A 17456-nucleotide genomic window follows, 5' to 3' on the forward strand; every position below is an offset into this window, starting at 1 on the left:
CTCCCGAGATGCTGCCCGACCTGCTGAGTTACTCCAGCATTTTGTGAATAAATCAATTTGCATACAGGGCAAATAGATCCACAGAGGACACCATCTCTCTGGCTCTTCACACAGTCCTGACTCACCGAGAGACAGGGCACGTACGTGAGGATGCTATTCATTGACTATAGCTCTGCCTTCAACACGGTCATCCCCACCAAGCTCATCACCAAACTCCACCAGCTAGGCCTCAGCTCGTCATTATGCGACTGGATCCTGGACTTCCTGCTGGAGCGACCGCAGGTAGTGAGAATGGGCCCGCACCTGTCCTCCACTATCACTCTGAGTACCGGCACACCACAGGGCTGTGTTCTGAGCCCCATGCTCTACTCCCTCTTCACACATGACTGTGTTCCTGCATTCGACACGAACACCATTGTCAAGTTTGCAGACGACACAACGGTGATCGGGCTTATCACCAACGGTGATGAAACAAAATACAGAGCGGAGGTGCCGAACCTGGCGGACTGCTCTGATAACAACCTGCCCCTAAATACCACCAAGACCAAGGAGCTGATCATCAACTTCCGTAGGTCACATAACGGGGAATATGCCCCGATCTTTATCAACGGGGACAGTGTGGAGAGTGTCTAGCTTCATGTTTCTGGGCACTCACATTTCGGAGGACCTAACATGGTCCAATAACACTGCTGCGCTGGTCAAGAAGGCACAGCAAAGACTGTTCTACCGAAGAACACTGAAAAAGTCTGGTCTACCCCAACAGCTGCTGACGACCTTCACCATAGAGAGCATCCTAACGCATGGCATCTCTGTGTGGTGCCTCAGCTGCACGGAGGCAGAAAGGAAAGCTCTTCAGCGGGTAGTCCATAGAGCTCAGAGGACCATCGGAACACAGCTACCAGACTTGGAGGGCATCTACAACACACGATGCCTCAGAAAAGCCACCAGCATCCACAAAGACTCCTCACACCCCTGCAACCGTCTGTTCGAACTCCTTCCATCGGGCAGACGATACAAGGTCTTCTACACCCGCACCTCCAGACTCAGGAACAGCTTCATCCCCAGGGCCATAGCTGCTATGAACCGGTCCCGCTGAGCCGGATGGTCACATCGCACAGTGATCCGGCACAGATCTACTTGCACTTTATTCTGTCTTAAAACTGTTACAATTTGTTTCGTTGGGCTGCTGTTGTTTAAATTAATTAAATTATTGCATCGTATGGGAGGCGCATTCCCAATCTCGTTGTACCCCTGTACAATGACAATAAAGATATATTGTATTGTATTGTATTGTATGGAAGGGAGATTGTTTGCACGATGGCCTAGGCTATATCCAGAACTCTGCAATTTCTTGCGGTCTTGGATGGAGATGTTCTCAAACCAGGGTGTGATGCATTCCGATAAAATATTTTCTAAGGCACATCTGTAGATGTGGGTGGGGGTTGATAGGCATATGTCGCACAACCTTAGCCTTCTAAGGAAATAGAGACATTGGTGTGGTTTCTTGGCCATAGCTTCGATATGGTTCTCCCAGAGAAAATTGCTGGTGATATTTATTCCTAGAAACGTGAAGCTTTTGACACCATCAATGTGTGTACTATCCCTTACCTTACAAATGGTCATAGACATTTCTGCCAAGAGGATATGTTTATCACTATTCACCTTTTCTATGCCTTTCATAAATTTGCATACTAAACTGAGCTGACCCCTCATTCTTTGTCACTTTGAAAATGAACTCAGTCTATCCAGTAACCCATAACTGGCTATATCCCAGCCAAAATCCTGTTGAATCTCTTTGCATCATCTCCAGTGAATCACATATTTCCATGAGTGTAGCAGTGAAAACTGCACACTGCACTTGAGCTGTGGCCTAACTAACGTTTCTTACATGTGTACCAATAACTAACTTCATGTATTCTATGCCCAAGCTAATGAAGGTAAGGTTTCTGCCTAATCTATCTATGCTGCTCCCTTCAGAGATTCTTGGACACGTACACTAGAAGCCCACTGCTCCTCAGTACTTCTTAAGGTCCTATTATTCACTGTGTATATCCTTGCTTTTTATTTTCAGTCTGAAGAAGGGTCTCGACCCGAAACGTCACCCATTCCTTCTCTCCTGAGATGCTGCCTGACCTACTGAGTTACTCCAGCATTTTGTGAAATAAATACCTTCGATTTGTACCAGCATCTGAAGTTATTTTCTTACACTCCTTGCTTTTTAAGTCCTTTCAAAATCTATCACCTAATATATTTCAGGATTAAATTCTATCTGCCATTGCTTTGCTCATCTTACCATTATTGCTATCATTCTGTAGCCTACAAGTGCTAAGCACTTTATCCTTAACATTACCAATCTTGTGACCACTGGGAGCTTAATCATTATATGTCCTTCCACATCCAGATTCTTAATGTATATATCAAACAGCAAGAAGCCCAGCACCAATCCCTGAAATACACCATTAGTCATAGGTTTCCAATTGCAAAACAACTCTCAACCATCACTTACCCTCTATATTCTTGGCAATAATGTATCCAATTTACCCATGATCTCATAGCTCTTACTTTGACAAGATTCTATGCATGTACCTTGTCCCAAAGATCCTATTGAAGAACATACTACATCACCTTCTTAATAAATTCAATCAAATTAGTTAGACAGAAATTCTGTCACTAGATTCATAGGTTAGCAAGGTTGTATTAAAAACAAACCTGCGACTAGGATTTATATTTAGAGGGATATAATTGAAGACCAGGGAAGTTTTGATAAACCTGTACTGACAGGGCTACAATTATTTATTTCCTACAACAGAGAGGTAATAACTAGGACTGTCGTTAATTGTACATGTCAGAAGATTTGATAAGATTTCAGGAAAAAACATGATCAATGCCAAAAAAGGTGGTGACTACAAAAAGCCTCAAAAGCATCTAAAATCTATCTGGAGGACTTTGGGCTCATTCTTTCTAAACCACCTCCCTTTGTGTTCAAAGTAAACAAACCAATTGCAGTGATTAGCCAATAACTCCATTAGCCTTGTAACATACAACTATCAAGATGGCAAAACGACTTGATCTTTTCCCCAATCAGCATAACTTTCCAAATTACCAATGAGAAATAGAATACTTCATGCCTACTAATTATCAAATGGAAATTTCCATCCTTTGGGCTAGAAATGTCTCAGTTTGGGACTTTATACCAACCAACGGATTGTCATCCAACAAATGCATTACGTTGAGTCTTCGTGTTGAGATATTACTGGATGACGAAGCAATAACTTTAACTTTTAGGACTCGATTGCCTTGTTTCTCCAGGTAATGAGTGAAAAATCATTTGTGGAATTGAAGAATCATGAGATAACACATGTTAATCAGAGATAAACTGTTGCCTTTCACTTCCCAGAAATATATCCTCTACACATGATTACCACTGATTGCAACAAAGACTGCACTTTTGTAAACTTCTCATCTTTCTCATTCCATATGTACAGTTGCACACCTTTGCAAAAGAGTCATGCAGGAAGATAAAGAGAAAACAGCCTTCGTCAAAATATTTTTTTTCATTGAAGACCTATAATGAATAAAAAGCTGCAACTCCACTGCAAGTTAAATGTACAATTGCAAACCTTGTGCTGGGATGCACTTCTGCCATAAAGATCTGGAATCTCGTATCTTCTTTTCTTCTTCCGATGCATTTGTATTGCAAACTGCAGTGTAAAACGTAACTTCTGCATCTGAATTCACCTGAATTGATAAGAGAAATGAAATCTATGAATACATTAAATCTATTTCAATTGGTTTACGTGTCAAAGATGAAGAGAAAAAAAATGGCATTATAAGATTAAACATTGTTTCTGGATAAGAAATAATGGTTGAAATGTGTATTAAATGGACAATAATTTCCACCAAAGAACGAGAATAATTCTACCAAAAAAGAGAAATCTTAATTTTCATGTGGAGTCAAACTATTAAATTGGTAAATTGAAACCATTTTATTGATTGGTTTGATGACAAGTTGGCAAATGAGCAAATAGCTTTATTAGATGGATATCTGATTATTCCACAGACATTCACCACAACCAGAAAATTCCAAGTCATGTGAGAAATCCATAACTAGTTAATTTAGAGATACAGCATGGAAACATGCCCTTTGGCCCAACGTGTCCACGGCGACTGTCAATTACACATTCACAGTAGTTCTGTGTGATCCCACTTTCTCATCCACTCCCTTAACACGAGGGGCAGTTTACAGAAGCCAATTAATCTAAACATCCTTACCCCTTTGGGATGTGGGAAGAAATCAGAACACCCAGAGGAAAAACACACCCTGTTCAGGGGAGACTGTACAAACTACACACTGACAACACCCAAGGTCAGGTTTGAACCTGGGTCTCTGGCGCAATGAGGCAGCAGCTTCATATAAAGCAGCAGCTGCCACTGTGCTGCTGGTTCTTCCATAATTCTAGTTAATTATTTGAGGAAAAGAAATATGCCAGTTCAGTCCAAATGTGACTGTTAATATGATTGGCACACTTTACGAGTACTCAAGGAAAAGTGCCAGCATTGCCAACGATGTTCATGACCAAATAAGTTTCTTATCCTTCAACGATAAAGAAACTGCTGCTATGTGGATGTATCCTGGTTTCTACTTTGAAAGTGCCGGCAACATGCAAAGAGATCTCCTTTGCATCCAGATACTAATTAAATATTGAATGCAAATGCATTCTGACAGTGTGACAGATAAAAAGCATCAGCATGAGCACTATCTACAACACACCCTTTGCATGGGAAATTTGAAGATGTTGCCCGTTATAAACATAGCATTTGTATTGTAGACTCTTTTAGTAAGTAATTCTTTTGGGAGATTGGTAGCATGAGGGAGATTGGAAGTACGTGATTGGTTTTAATATTTGTGCAATTGTAACTTTCCCAAATTCCCATTTCATTTGGCTAGAGATTGGTCTGTGGTTCATTCTGTGGCAGCTGCTCTTATGAGGAGATCATTTGGTCTTCTGAGATTCAAAGGAAAATGGCATATGCTTTATTCGTCCTTACGAATGGTAAAAATGTCTATTTTGCACGTTCCATTGTTGACATCTTTCAAACTTCATTCTTTAATTTTGTACCATAAACACAATCTGCAAAAGTGTTTTGGTTCTATTAAATGAAATCAACAAATAATAAGTTAAGAAACTGCATGGGTGAAAAGACCCTGATGGGAGTACAGGCCTACGAATAGCAGCCAGGATGTAGGCTACTAATTACATCAGAAGATAGAAAAGGCATGTGAGAAAGGCAATGTTACAGTGGACATGAGGGATTTCAATTTGCAGGTAGATTGGGAAAATCAGGTTGGTGTTGGATCCCAGGAGAAGGAACATGTGGAATGCTCACGAGATGGCTTTATAGAACAGCTCATGGTTGGGCCCACGAGGGAAAAAGCAATTCTAGATGTGGTGCTGTGTAATGAATGAGCTTAATGTGAAGGAACCCCTTAGGAGGCAATGATCACATGATAAAATTCAACCTGCGGTTTGAGAGGGAGAAGCAAAAATCAGACATATCGGTATTACTGTTGGGTAAAGATAACTACAGAGGCACGAGTTGCCTAAAGTTGATTGGAAGGGGACCCTAGCAGGGATGACAGTGGAGCAGCAACGGTAGGAGTTTCAGGGAGTAAGTCGAAAGACAGAATCTTTTTATCCAAAAGAGGAAGAACCATACTAAGGGGAGAATGAGGTACCAGTGGCTGACAAAGGAAGTCAAAGATAGCAAAAAAGCAAAAGAAGGCATATAATATGACATAATACGGCTAACTTCAATATTTGGTAAGATTTTAGAGTCCATTATTGAGGATGAGGATTCGGGGCACTTGAAAGCACATGATAGACTGAAGTCAGCATGGTATTGTTAAGGGGAGATCTTATCTGACAAATCTGTTAGAATTCTTTGAGGTCACAACCAGGATAAACAAAGGTGAATCAGTGGATGGTGTTTATTTGGATATTCAAAAGGCCTTTGATAAGGTGCTGCACATGAGGCTGCTAAACAAGATAGGTCCCCATAGTATTAGACGCAAGGTACTAGCATGGATAGAAGATTGGCTGACTGGCAGAAGGAGTGAGAATAAAGGGAGATTTTTCAGTTTGGCTACTGGTGACTAGTGGTCCATGTTGCATCTGTTACTTTCCACATTATACGTTAATGGCCTGGATGATGGAATTGATGGCTTTGTGGCCAAATTTGCAGATAATATGAAGATAGGCGTTGGGGAAGATGGGAGGCTGCAAAAGGACTTGGGGACAGGTTGGGAGAGTGGGCAAAGAGGTGGCACATGGAATACAGCATAGCAAAGTGTATGGTCATGCACTTTGATAGAAGAAAGGCAAAGACTATTTTCAAAATGGAAAGATGATTCAGAAATCTGGGCCTTGGAACTGTTAGTGCAGGATTCCCAAAAGGTTCATTTACAGGTTGAGTCAGTAACAAGGAAGGCAAGTGCAATGTTAGCATTCATTTCCCGAGGACCGGAGTAAGGATGTAATGCTGAAGCTTAATAAGGCGTCAGTCAGGCCACATTTGGAATATTGTGACTAGATTTGGGCTCCATTTCTATGGATGGATGTGCTGATGATGGAGAGGGTCCCGAGGTGGTTTACAAAAATGATCCGGGCATGATTGGGTTAACGTAAGAGGAGCATTTGATGGCTCGGAGACTGTTTAGAAGGATGGGGGGGGGGGGGGGGGGGGGAAAGAATCTCATGAAACCTACCAAATAATGAAAGGCCTAAATAGAGTTGATGTGGAGGGGGTGTCAGGGACCAGAGGGCATATTGGGCTGGTCCCATTCGGCACATAGCTCTCTAAACCCTTCCTATTCAATTATCTTTCTGAAGGTCTTTTCAAATTTATAATTGTATCCATTGTTCTAACTTCCTCTGACTGATTCCACAATCACAATATCCTTCAAGTGGAAAACATTGCCCTCAAGGTCCCTCTCAAATCTCTCTCCTTCACCTTGGGGCTACGCCCTCTAGTTTTAAAATCCTCTACCTTGTGAAAAAGACTGAACATCCACTGCAGCCACATTTCTCATTATTTTGTACACTTCAATATGATCACCTCCTTCAATCCAAAGAAAAAAGTCCAAGACTAACCAACCTCTCCCCTTGAGCCAGAATGTTTAGGTAATATCCTGGTGAATCTCTTTCGCATCCTTTCCAACTTACTGACATCCTTCTTATAGCTGGGTGACCAGAACAGCACACAGTTCTCCAATTATGGCCTCATTAATGACTTTTGTACTCAATGCCTTTCTCAATAAAGGCAAGCATTTCAAACGCTTCCTTCATCGCACTGTCCATCCAACACCACTTTCAGGTAATATGTATGTACTTCTCTCTGCTGCGTAACACTCTCTAGGGCTCTACCATTTACTGTGTATGTCCTGTCCTGCTTTGACATACCAAATGCAACACCTCACATTTGTCAGAGTTAAATTCTATTTGCCATTCCTTGGCCCATCATCCCAACTGGTATAGATATTCTTGTAAATTTAGATAACTTTCCTCTTTGTCTACTATACCACCTGTAGCATGATGTGCTTCCAACTACTTTGTTCTTGAATGTGAGAGTGGTGAACATTACCCAGTCCATCACACACTCACTTCCTTCCATCAATTACATTTTCACAGTGCATTGCATCAGGAAGGCTGGAAATATGTCATCATCGATGCTTGCCACCCTGGCCATTCCCTTTTCTCTCTTCTACTTTCTGAGAGATACGGGAGCTCAAAAGTCCGCTTGTTCACATACAAGAACATTTCTCACAGCTATTAGACTCCTGAACCATTCATCTCCTTAGCATCCACATCCTAGAGATGCTGCCACCTACTCTTAAAATCTCATTTGGTTATACTGTTATTGCACTACTTCAGATTGCACTACTGTTATCGCATTACTTGAGATTGCACTACAATCTATACACCATTCTATTGGTTTGCATGCATTGTTATATTCATTGTTGTATCTATCATCACCGTATTCTGCTTACTCATGCGAACAGGAAATTTAATTGCACTCTGGTATATATGATAATAAACTAGTCTGATTCTTAATTAATTTAAGTATTTAAACCATTGCAATTGAAGTAAATGTAAGCTGTTATTTATCCTTTTCCCAGCAGCCAATTTCCCGCCTTGATTACAATGTGCTAGTTATACCTGCATCAGCCTAGGAATTGAGAAACTCGAGAAAGTTTGTGCTATTCCATTGATCTACCAAAGTCCAATGGCTGGCAATCTACTGAGTGTGAAGTTGCACTCCAGTCTCTAATCATGAACCACCCACCTAGAGGGACATCTGCTGACAGGTTCATTGTGAATCCAGAAAAAAATCCCCATTAATCATGCTGAGGGAGGAGAAAAATAAATCTGCAAAATATTTTCAGATATCACACGACTACCTGGTGCATGGTCAAATAAAGCAACAATTAACACAGATTAAAAAACCATAACAATTATATGCTAATGGCTCTACTCTATCTAAGTACCCTTATTGTACTATCCCAACCTTTCAAATCTTTAAGAAAAATGTATGGTTCATGAAAATCCAGATACATCAAACATCTTCCTCTTACTGTAACTCCCTGGTCCACTCGTCCCTTCCTACCCAAACCACCCCAACCCCGGGCACTTTCCCCTGCAACCGCAAGAGATGCAACACCTGTCCCTTTACCTCCCCCCTCAACTCCATCCAAGGACCCAAACAGTCTTTCCAGGTGAGACAAAGGTTCACCTGCACCTCCTCCAACCTCATCTATTGCATCCGCTGCTCTAGATGTCAACTTATTTACATCGGCGAAACCAAGCGCAGGCTCGGCGATCGCTTCGCTGAACACCTGCGCTCAGTCCGCATTAACCAAACTGATCTCCCGGTGGCCGAGCACTTCAACTCCCCCTCCCATTCTCAGTCTGACCTTTCTGTCATGGGCCTCCTCCAGTGCCATAGTGAGGCCCACCGGAAATTGGAGGAACAGTTCCTCGTATTTCGCCTGGGCAGTTTGCAGCCCAGTGGTATGAGCATCGACTTCTCCAACTTTAGATAGTTCCTGTCCCTCCTGTCCCCTCCTCCTTCCCAGATCTCCCTCTATCTTCCTGTCTCCACCTATATCCTTCCTTTGTTCCGCCCCCCTGACATCAGTCTAAAGAAGGGTCTCGACCCGAAACGTCACCCATTCCTTCTCTCGAGATTCTGGCTGACCTGCTGAGTTACTCCAGCATTTTGTGAATAAATACCTTCGATTTGTACCAAAGCATCTGCAGTTATCTTCTTATACTCCCTCTTACTGTACCTTTGTTATAACTGTCAAAAAGCATTACTGGATTTGTCAAACACAATTCTACTGGTCATAGAATATGTCAAACCCTACCTATTCTGCTGAACAATATTATAATATTCAAAGTGCTCTGTTAAAGCAGCCTTTATAATGGATTCTAGCATTTTGCCAATCACAGGTGCCAGGTTTATGATTCCCATTTATCTATTGCTTCATTTCGTGAACACTGTTGTCCTACTTTCTTCGTATCTTAAGAATTTGAGAAATATAAATGTATCCAACATCTCTGCAACCTGCTCCACGAGAACTCTGGGATACAGGCTCAAGTGCAACAAATTTTTGCTTCTTATTCCCTTAATTTGTCCAGCGCTCTCTCTTTGGTTATCAAGTACCTCATTGTTGAGCACATTGCCCAAATATATTTGTTCATGTGCAAGTCTAATTTTGCAAATGCTCACACACTACTTGCCAGCAAGGGCTGTAGAGCTATACTTAATCCAGCTTTAATTATTTAAATATATATATATATTTGCAATGGTAATCCCTGAATAACAAACTGGAACAAAAAAAACTCTAAAAATATTGTCAAGTGTTCCGAAGGAGTGGTAAGCCATCTTCTTGAATAGCAGTGGTCTTAGTAGTAAAGGCGTTACCACTGAATTTTTAGATGGGAAGATCTAGAGATTTGGCCCAGCAACAATGAAGCAATTGATGTCTTGTAAATTGCTATATTGCATTTTATGGATGGTACAGAATAGAGATTGTGTCGGAAATTAATGTTTATGCAGATGTATTGGGTATCAGCAACAATGAAGCAATGAAGCAAAGTTGGTATATTGCATTTTATGGATGGTACAGAATAGAGATGGCGTAGGAAATGAATGTTTATGCAGATGCATTGGGTATCATTCAAATGGATGGCACTGACCTGGACAGTGTCAACCTTCTTATTACCACTGCACTCAGCAAGAAGAGTGAAGAGTATTCCTTAATGTTATAGGCATGCCTTGTGGAGGTGAAAAGTTTGGGGGGGGATTAAAGATGTTATTCACCTAAAAGAAAATTAGTCCCTATCACAGGAGACTGACTATTGACCGACTTGATCTCACCGTCTCCATCACAAGAGACAGACTATCAACTGATATCTATTAAACCCACTGACTCCCATAGCTATCTCGACTACACTTCTTCCCACCCTGCTTCCTGCGAAGACTCTATCCCCTGTTCCAATTCCTCCATCTACACCGTATCTGCACCCAAGATGAGGTGTTCCATACCAGGTCATCAGAGATGTCCTCATTCGTTAGGGAATGGGGGTTCTCCTCTTCCATTATAGACGAGGCCCTCACTAGGGTCTCCTCGATATCCCACAGCTCGCTCTTGCTTCCCCTCCCCCCATTCTAAACAGGAACAGAGTTCCCCCTGTCCTCACCTTCCACCCCATCAGTCGTCAGTTACAGCACATAATCCTCCGACATTTTCGCCACCTCCAACGGGATCCCACTACAAGCCACATCTTCCCATCTCCACCCCTTTCCACTTTCCAGAAACTGTTCCCTCCGCAACTATCTGGTCAACTCGTCCCTTCCCATGCAAACTACTCCCACCAGAGATACATTCCCCTGCCAGTGAAGGAGATGCAACACTCGTCCCTATACCTCCCCCCTCGACTCCGTCCATGGACCCCACCAGTCTTTTCAGGTGAGGCAGAGGTGCACTTGCACCTCCTCCAACCTACTGTATCCGCCGTTCCAGGTGTGGACTCCTGTATTTCGGCGTGACCAAGCGCAGGCTCGGCGATCGTTTCACTGACACCTCCGCTCAGTCCGCCTAAACCTACCTGATCTCCCATTTGCTCAAAACACTAACTCCCCCTCCCATTCCCACACTGACCTTTCTGTCCTAGGCCACCTCTGACATTGGAGGGGATAGAGTCTTTACAGGAAGCAGGGTGAGAAGAAGTGTAGTCTAGATAGCTATGGGAGTTAGTGGGTTTCAAATAGAATAACAATGATCCATTCTACATTTTCCTTGATCTCCATTCCCTTGGTCCTGTTTTCACACCTTACACTGCTTTATCTTATACTTCCTTATCTTTGTACCACCCACTCCCCTGACATCAGTCTGAAGAAGTGTCTCGATCCGAAACGTCACCCATTCCTTCTCTCCAGAGATGCTGCCTGTCCTACTGCGTTACTTCAGCATTTTGCGTCTACTCTGAAACAAACTTTCATCAGTCAAAATATTCATAGGAATGGGAAAGGAAATTAAAATAGTTAACAACCAGGATAGTCCTGACAGAAAGGTCAGTATGGGTGGCCGAACACAAAAAGGTCAGCATTCTGAATATATTTTATCTCCCCTTTCCATACTGACCTTGCTGTCCTGGGACTCTTCCATTGCCAGAATGAGGCCAGATGCCAACTGGAAGAACTGCACCTGAAATTCCACTTGGGATAGCTTACAGCCCAATGATATGACTATTGAATTCTCTAATTTTAGATAACTAAAACTTAAAGATTAACCCTCTCCCCCCTTTTTTCCTCTTTCCATGCCCCACCTGGACTCTCACCCCTTTCTCCCCTTCCCCCACTAGTTTCACGCTTGACATTTAACACTGACATCAAATATTGTATACATTCTTTTTTTTTTTTTTAACATTAAGTAAGCCACCTCAGAAGACAAGCTGTGGACAATTCGCTCCTTTTCTATCCTCATCTCACGTTTTATCTTTTAATCTGGCTTTAGTCCAACCACCTGTCCATCAACCCCCCCCCCCCCCCCCCACTTATATCCACATACCACTTGTCAAGCTGTATCCTGCCCCACCCCATAGCTTTCCCCTCTCCCCACAAAATCAGTCTGAAGAAGGGACCTGACCTGAAAGGACACCTATCCATGTTCTCCAAAGATGCTGCCTGACCCATTGAGTTAATCCAGCACTTCATATCTTTTTAAGGCAAAGGATATGACAAGTAAGTTTCAAAGGAAGGACAGGCAGGGAATGGTTAAGCAATAAGGTGAACGTGATGGGCTGGAGTGTGTTTATTTCAATGCAAGGAGTATCGTGGGTAGAAAAGACAAATTTAAAGCCTGGTCCAGTGCTTGGAACTATGACGTTGCGGCCATTACAGAAACCGGGTTGCAAAAGGGACAGCACTAGCAGCTCAACGTTCCAGGGGTTTGATGTTTCAGACATGATAGAGGGGGAGGTAAGAATGGTGAATTTGCTCCACTACTCAGGGAGAATGTCACAATGGCACTCAGAAAGTTCATACTGGAGAATTCATCCCCTGAGGCTATTTGGGTAGAGCACAAAAATAAGAAAGGTACAATCACTCTAATAGGTTTATGCTATCGGCCTCCGTATAGTCAGCAGGAGAGAAGAACAGATGTGTAGACAACTTACAGCAAGATGCAAAAGCAAGAAGGTTGTCATAGTGGGCAACTTTAATTTCCCTAATAATGCCTGGGGCTAACTCATTGTAAAAGGCTCAGATGGGGCAGAATTTGTGAGGTGTATCCAAAAGTTTCCTGAAACAGCATGGGAACAGTGCAACTTGAGGAGGAACCACACTGGACCTTTTACTGGGAAACGGGCCTTGGCAGGCAACTGGTGCCTTTGGAATATTTTTGGAAAAAATGATCACAATTCCATTGGTTTTAAGATTGTTCTGAATAAGGATTCAAGGCCCCTGAAATCTTCTCTCAACATGGAGGATCCCATCAGGGCCTGGGGGATTTATCTTTCTCAATGCTCTACAAGAACCCTAAACCACTAATTGTTTGATTGTGAGGCAAAGGTACAAAATTGGGGCAAACCAGATTACAGCATTATTATGCAGAAACACAGGAGAGTAAATTTGGAGCAGTTATTGGGCAGTCATTTAAAGTCCAGCTGATTAGAGTTCAGGACAGGCATGCTCCAGTAAGGAGAAAGGATAAAGATTGCAAGATAAGAGAATCTTGGATTACCAAAGATAAAGTAAATTCAGTCAAAAATAGAAAGGAAGCATATGTAAGGATTAGAAAGATGAAATCAGACAGGGCCTTTGAGAGTGAGCAAGATCCCAGGCAGGCAATAAGAAGGGCCAAAGGGGGGCATTAAATATCATTGGTGAGTCAGATTAGGAAAAACCCCCCAAGGCATCTTATTTTGTACATTAAAACCAAGAAAGTAACCAGAGAGAAGGTAAAGGAAGGAGTCAGAAGATACAGGTGAGACACTAGACATGCACTTTGTATCTACATTCATAAAGGACAGTGACAGTGGGGAATACTAACATGCTTGGGCTGTTTGAAATAAAGAAGGTGATGGTGTTGGGGCTCTTGAAGATTTGGACGAGGGGATTGAAGGCTGTGTGGCAAAGTTTACGGAAGAAACAAAAATAGGTAGTGAGGCAGGTAGTGTAGAGAAAGCAGGGATTCTACAGAAGGACTTTGACAGGTTGGGCAGAGAGGAGGCAGGTGGAGGTAGATGGGGGTAGTGCAGTGGATGTGGTATACATGGATTTCAGTAAGGCTTTTGACAAGGTCCCACACAGGAGACTAGTCAAGAAGGTAAGAGCCCATGGGATCCAGGGCACCTTGGCAAAATGGATAAAAAACTGGCTTAGTGACAGAAGGCAGAGGGTGATGGTAGAAGGGTGCTTCTGTGACTGGAGGCTGGTGTCCAGTGGGGTGCCGCAGGGATCGGTGTTGGGTCCCTTACTGTTTGTAATCTACATAAATGATCTGGATGTCAACGTACAGGGCATGATCAGCAAGTTTGCAGATGACACAAAGGTAGGGGGGGTGGTGAATAGCGAAGAAGGGATCTGCAAGCTGTAGGAAGATATAGATGAGATGGTCAGATGGGCGGAGCAGTGGCAGATGGAATTTAATCCTGAAAAGTGCGAGGTGATGCACTTTGGCAGAAATAACTTGGAGAGGGAGTACACCATGAATGGAAGGACCCTAGGGAAGACAGGGGTACAGAGGGACCTTGGAGTACAGGTACACAAGTCCTTGAAGGCAGCAGGACAGGTGGATAGGGTGGTTAAAAAGGCATATGGGTTACTGGCCTTCATTAGCCGGGGCATCGAATATAAAAGTGGGGGGTAATGATGGAATTGTACAGAACACTGGTGAGGCCACAGTTGGAGTATTGTGTACAGTTCTGGTCACCACATTATAGAAAGGATGTGATAGCTTTGGAGAGGGTGCAGAGGAGATTCACCAGGATGCTGCCAGGGATGAAGGGCCTCGGCTATGAGGAGAGACTGAGCAGGACTGGGGTTGTTTTCCCTGGAGCAGAGAAGGCTGAGAGGGGACATGATCGAGGTGTACATGATCATGAGGGGCATAGATAAGGTAGATGGCGGGGAACTTCTTCCACTGGTGGAAGGTTCAACAACGAGGGGACATAGATACAGGGTAAGGGGAGGGAGGTTTCGGGGGGATGTGAGAAAGAACTTTTTCACCCAGAGGGTGGTTGGAGTCTGGAACTCACTGCCTGGGGTGGTGGTGGAAGCGGGAACACTCACAACGTTTAAGAGGCATTTGGATGGGCACTTGAAATGCTACAACATTCAGGGCTACGGTCCAAATGCGGGAAAATGGGATTAAAATTAGACTGTGTTTGGTAACGGGCGGCGCGGACACGATGGGCCGAAGGGCCTCTTTCTGTGCTGTAGGACTCTATGACTCTATGATCCACGGTGAGTTCGTCATTGGAATTCAGAACTGGCTTACTCAGAAGACAGGGTAGTGGTGGAAGGGAATTATTCTGGCTAGAGGTCTGTGACCAGTGGCACTGCATGGGAATCTGTGCTCGGTTCTCTTGTAATATAAACTACTTGAACGTAAGTGCAGATGGGTTGGACAGTACAATGGTAGACAGCATCAAAATTGGTGGAGTTGCAGACAGTGAAGGTGGTTGTCAAAGTATACAGTGGAATATAGATCAGCTACAGAAATTGGCAGAGAAATGGCAGATAGAATTTAATCCGAGTGAGATCGAATCAAGGGTAAAATATACATAAAATAACAAATTGAACAGCATTGATATACAGAGCAATCTTGGCGTCCAAGTCCATAGTTCCCTGAAAGTGGCGACACAGGGTAGATAAAATGGTAAAGAAAGCATATGATATGCTTGCATTGGTCTGGGCATGGAGTAAAGAGCCAGGAAATCAAGTTGCAGCTTTATATGATTTTGGTCAGGCCACGCATTTTATTGTGTGCATTTCTGTCGCCAAGTTACAGAAAGAATGTGGAGGCTTTGGAGAGGAAACAGAAGAGAATTGCCAGAATGTTGCCTGGATTAGCTCTAAGGAGAAGTTGGATAAACTTGGATTGTTTTCTCTGGAGCATTGGGAGGCTGAAGGGAGCCTTGGGAGGCTGAAGGGAGCCTTGATAGAAGTATATAAAATTATGAGGTGCATAGATCAAAGACCAGAGGGCATATCCTTGAGGTGAGAAAGCAAAGTTTAAAGGAGATTTTTTTTTTTTTAAACAGAGATGTGTGTTCCTGGAACACACTGCCAGGTGTGGCACTGCCAGGTCCAATATAATAACGGTATTTAAGAGACTTTTAGAGAGGCACATGACTAAGCAATGGAGGGACATGGATCACTCGCAGACAGAGTTAATCAGTTTAACTGGAATGTGCAGCACAGTCTTTATGCTCGAATGGCCTGTTTTCTACAGTACTGTTCTATGTCTATAGGTGCTCCATATACTTGCTTAAAGACGAGCTGATACAGCCTGAGTGCCTTCAGTAACAGACTGGTTCCACCAAGATGCAGGTCAGAACGCCTCGGGAGATTCTTCTTCCCTGTGGCTATCAAACTGTACAACTCCTCCCCCTTCTGTCATGGGATAGACTGAGACCGACTCTTTCCTCCCCCCTCCCCAATCTTTGCACATCCCCAATTCTTTCCACTCGTCACTTTAATTTCATGTTTCATGTATTTTGTGTTTTTATGACTATTGGCAGATCAATTTCCCATCCTGGGATAAATAAAGTTCTATCGTATTGTATCGTAGTTGCTACTTCCGTTTCTAGTGGTAAATGGCCAAAGTATCAAAGATGGAAATGTAAGAGTGTAAGCTACAGGGAAATAGGGATTAGGGAAATATAAATAACTAGCACAAGTGTGCCCGTTGGGCCCGTCCTCGTAGGGTTTCCATTGTAACCGGGAGGGGAGTGGGGGGGAGGGAAGGGGGAGGGAGGGAGGGAGGAGGGGAGGGGGGAACGGGGGGAGGGAGGGGGTAGGGGGAGGGAGGGGGGGTGGGGGAGGGAGGGGGGAGAGAGGGAGGGGGGAGAGAGGGAGGGGGGAGGGGGGGAGTGGAGGGGAGGGGGGAGGGAGAGGGGAGGGAGGTGGGTAGGGGGGGAGGGAGGGGGGAGGGAGGGGGACCTCCCCTTTTCCCAGTACCCCTCTTTCCCCATTGGGCCCGTCCTCGTAGGGTTTCCATTGTAACCGGGAGGGGAGTGGGGGAGAGGGAAGGGGGAGGGAGGGAGGAGGGAGGTGTGGAGGGGGGAGGGAGGGGGGAAGGGGGAGGGGGAGGGAGGGGGGAAGGGGAGGGAGAGGGGAGGGAGGGGGGGAGGGGAGGGGGAAGGGAGGGGGAGGGGAGGGGGAAGGGGGAGGGAGGAGGACCTCCCCTTTTCCCAGTACCCCTCTTTCCCCGTTGGGCCCGTCCTCGTAGGGTTTCCATTGTAACCGGGAGGAGGGGAGGGAGGGAAGGGGGAGGTGTGGAGGGAGGGAAGAGGGGAGGGAGGCGGGTAGAGGGGGGGAGGGGGGGGAGGGGAGGGGGGAAGGGGGGAGGGATGGGGACCTCCCCTTTTCCCAGTACCCCTCTTTCCCCGTTGGGCCCGTCCTCGTAGGGTTTCCATTGTAACCGGGAGGCGGGGAGGGAGGGAGGAGGGAGGTGTGGAGGGAGGAGGGGAGGGAAGGGGGGAGGGGAGGGGGGAAGAGGGGGAGGTGGAGGGAGAGGGGAGGGAGGGGGGAAGGGAGGAGGGAGGGGGACCTCCCCTTTTCCCAGTACCCCTCTTTCCCCGTTGGGCCCGTCCTCGTAGGGTTTCCATTGTAACCGGGAGGTGGGGAGGGAGGGGTGAGGGATGGAGGAGGGGAGGGGGATGGAG

General features: G+C 44.6%; 1 protein-coding gene across 2 annotated transcripts in view; it reads right to left on the reverse strand.

Annotated features, from left to right (window-relative positions):
* Positions 1-17456, reverse strand: part of kdm5ba (lysine demethylase 5Ba) — a 121131-nt gene that overhangs the window by 12779 nt on the left and 90896 nt on the right. For both annotated transcript variants that reach the window (XM_078420785.1, XM_078420786.1), the window contains exon 24: positions 3621-3738. In XM_078420785.1, coding sequence (XP_078276911.1) covers positions 3621-3738 — 118 coding nt within the window. The remainder of the gene's footprint in view (positions 1-3620; positions 3739-17456) is intronic.

The sequence above is a fragment of the Rhinoraja longicauda genome, chromosome 24, assembly GCF_053455715.1.
Source record: "Rhinoraja longicauda isolate Sanriku21f chromosome 24, sRhiLon1.1, whole genome shotgun sequence".
Taxonomy (NCBI): Eukaryota; Metazoa; Chordata; class Chondrichthyes; order Rajiformes; family Arhynchobatidae; genus Rhinoraja; species Rhinoraja longicauda.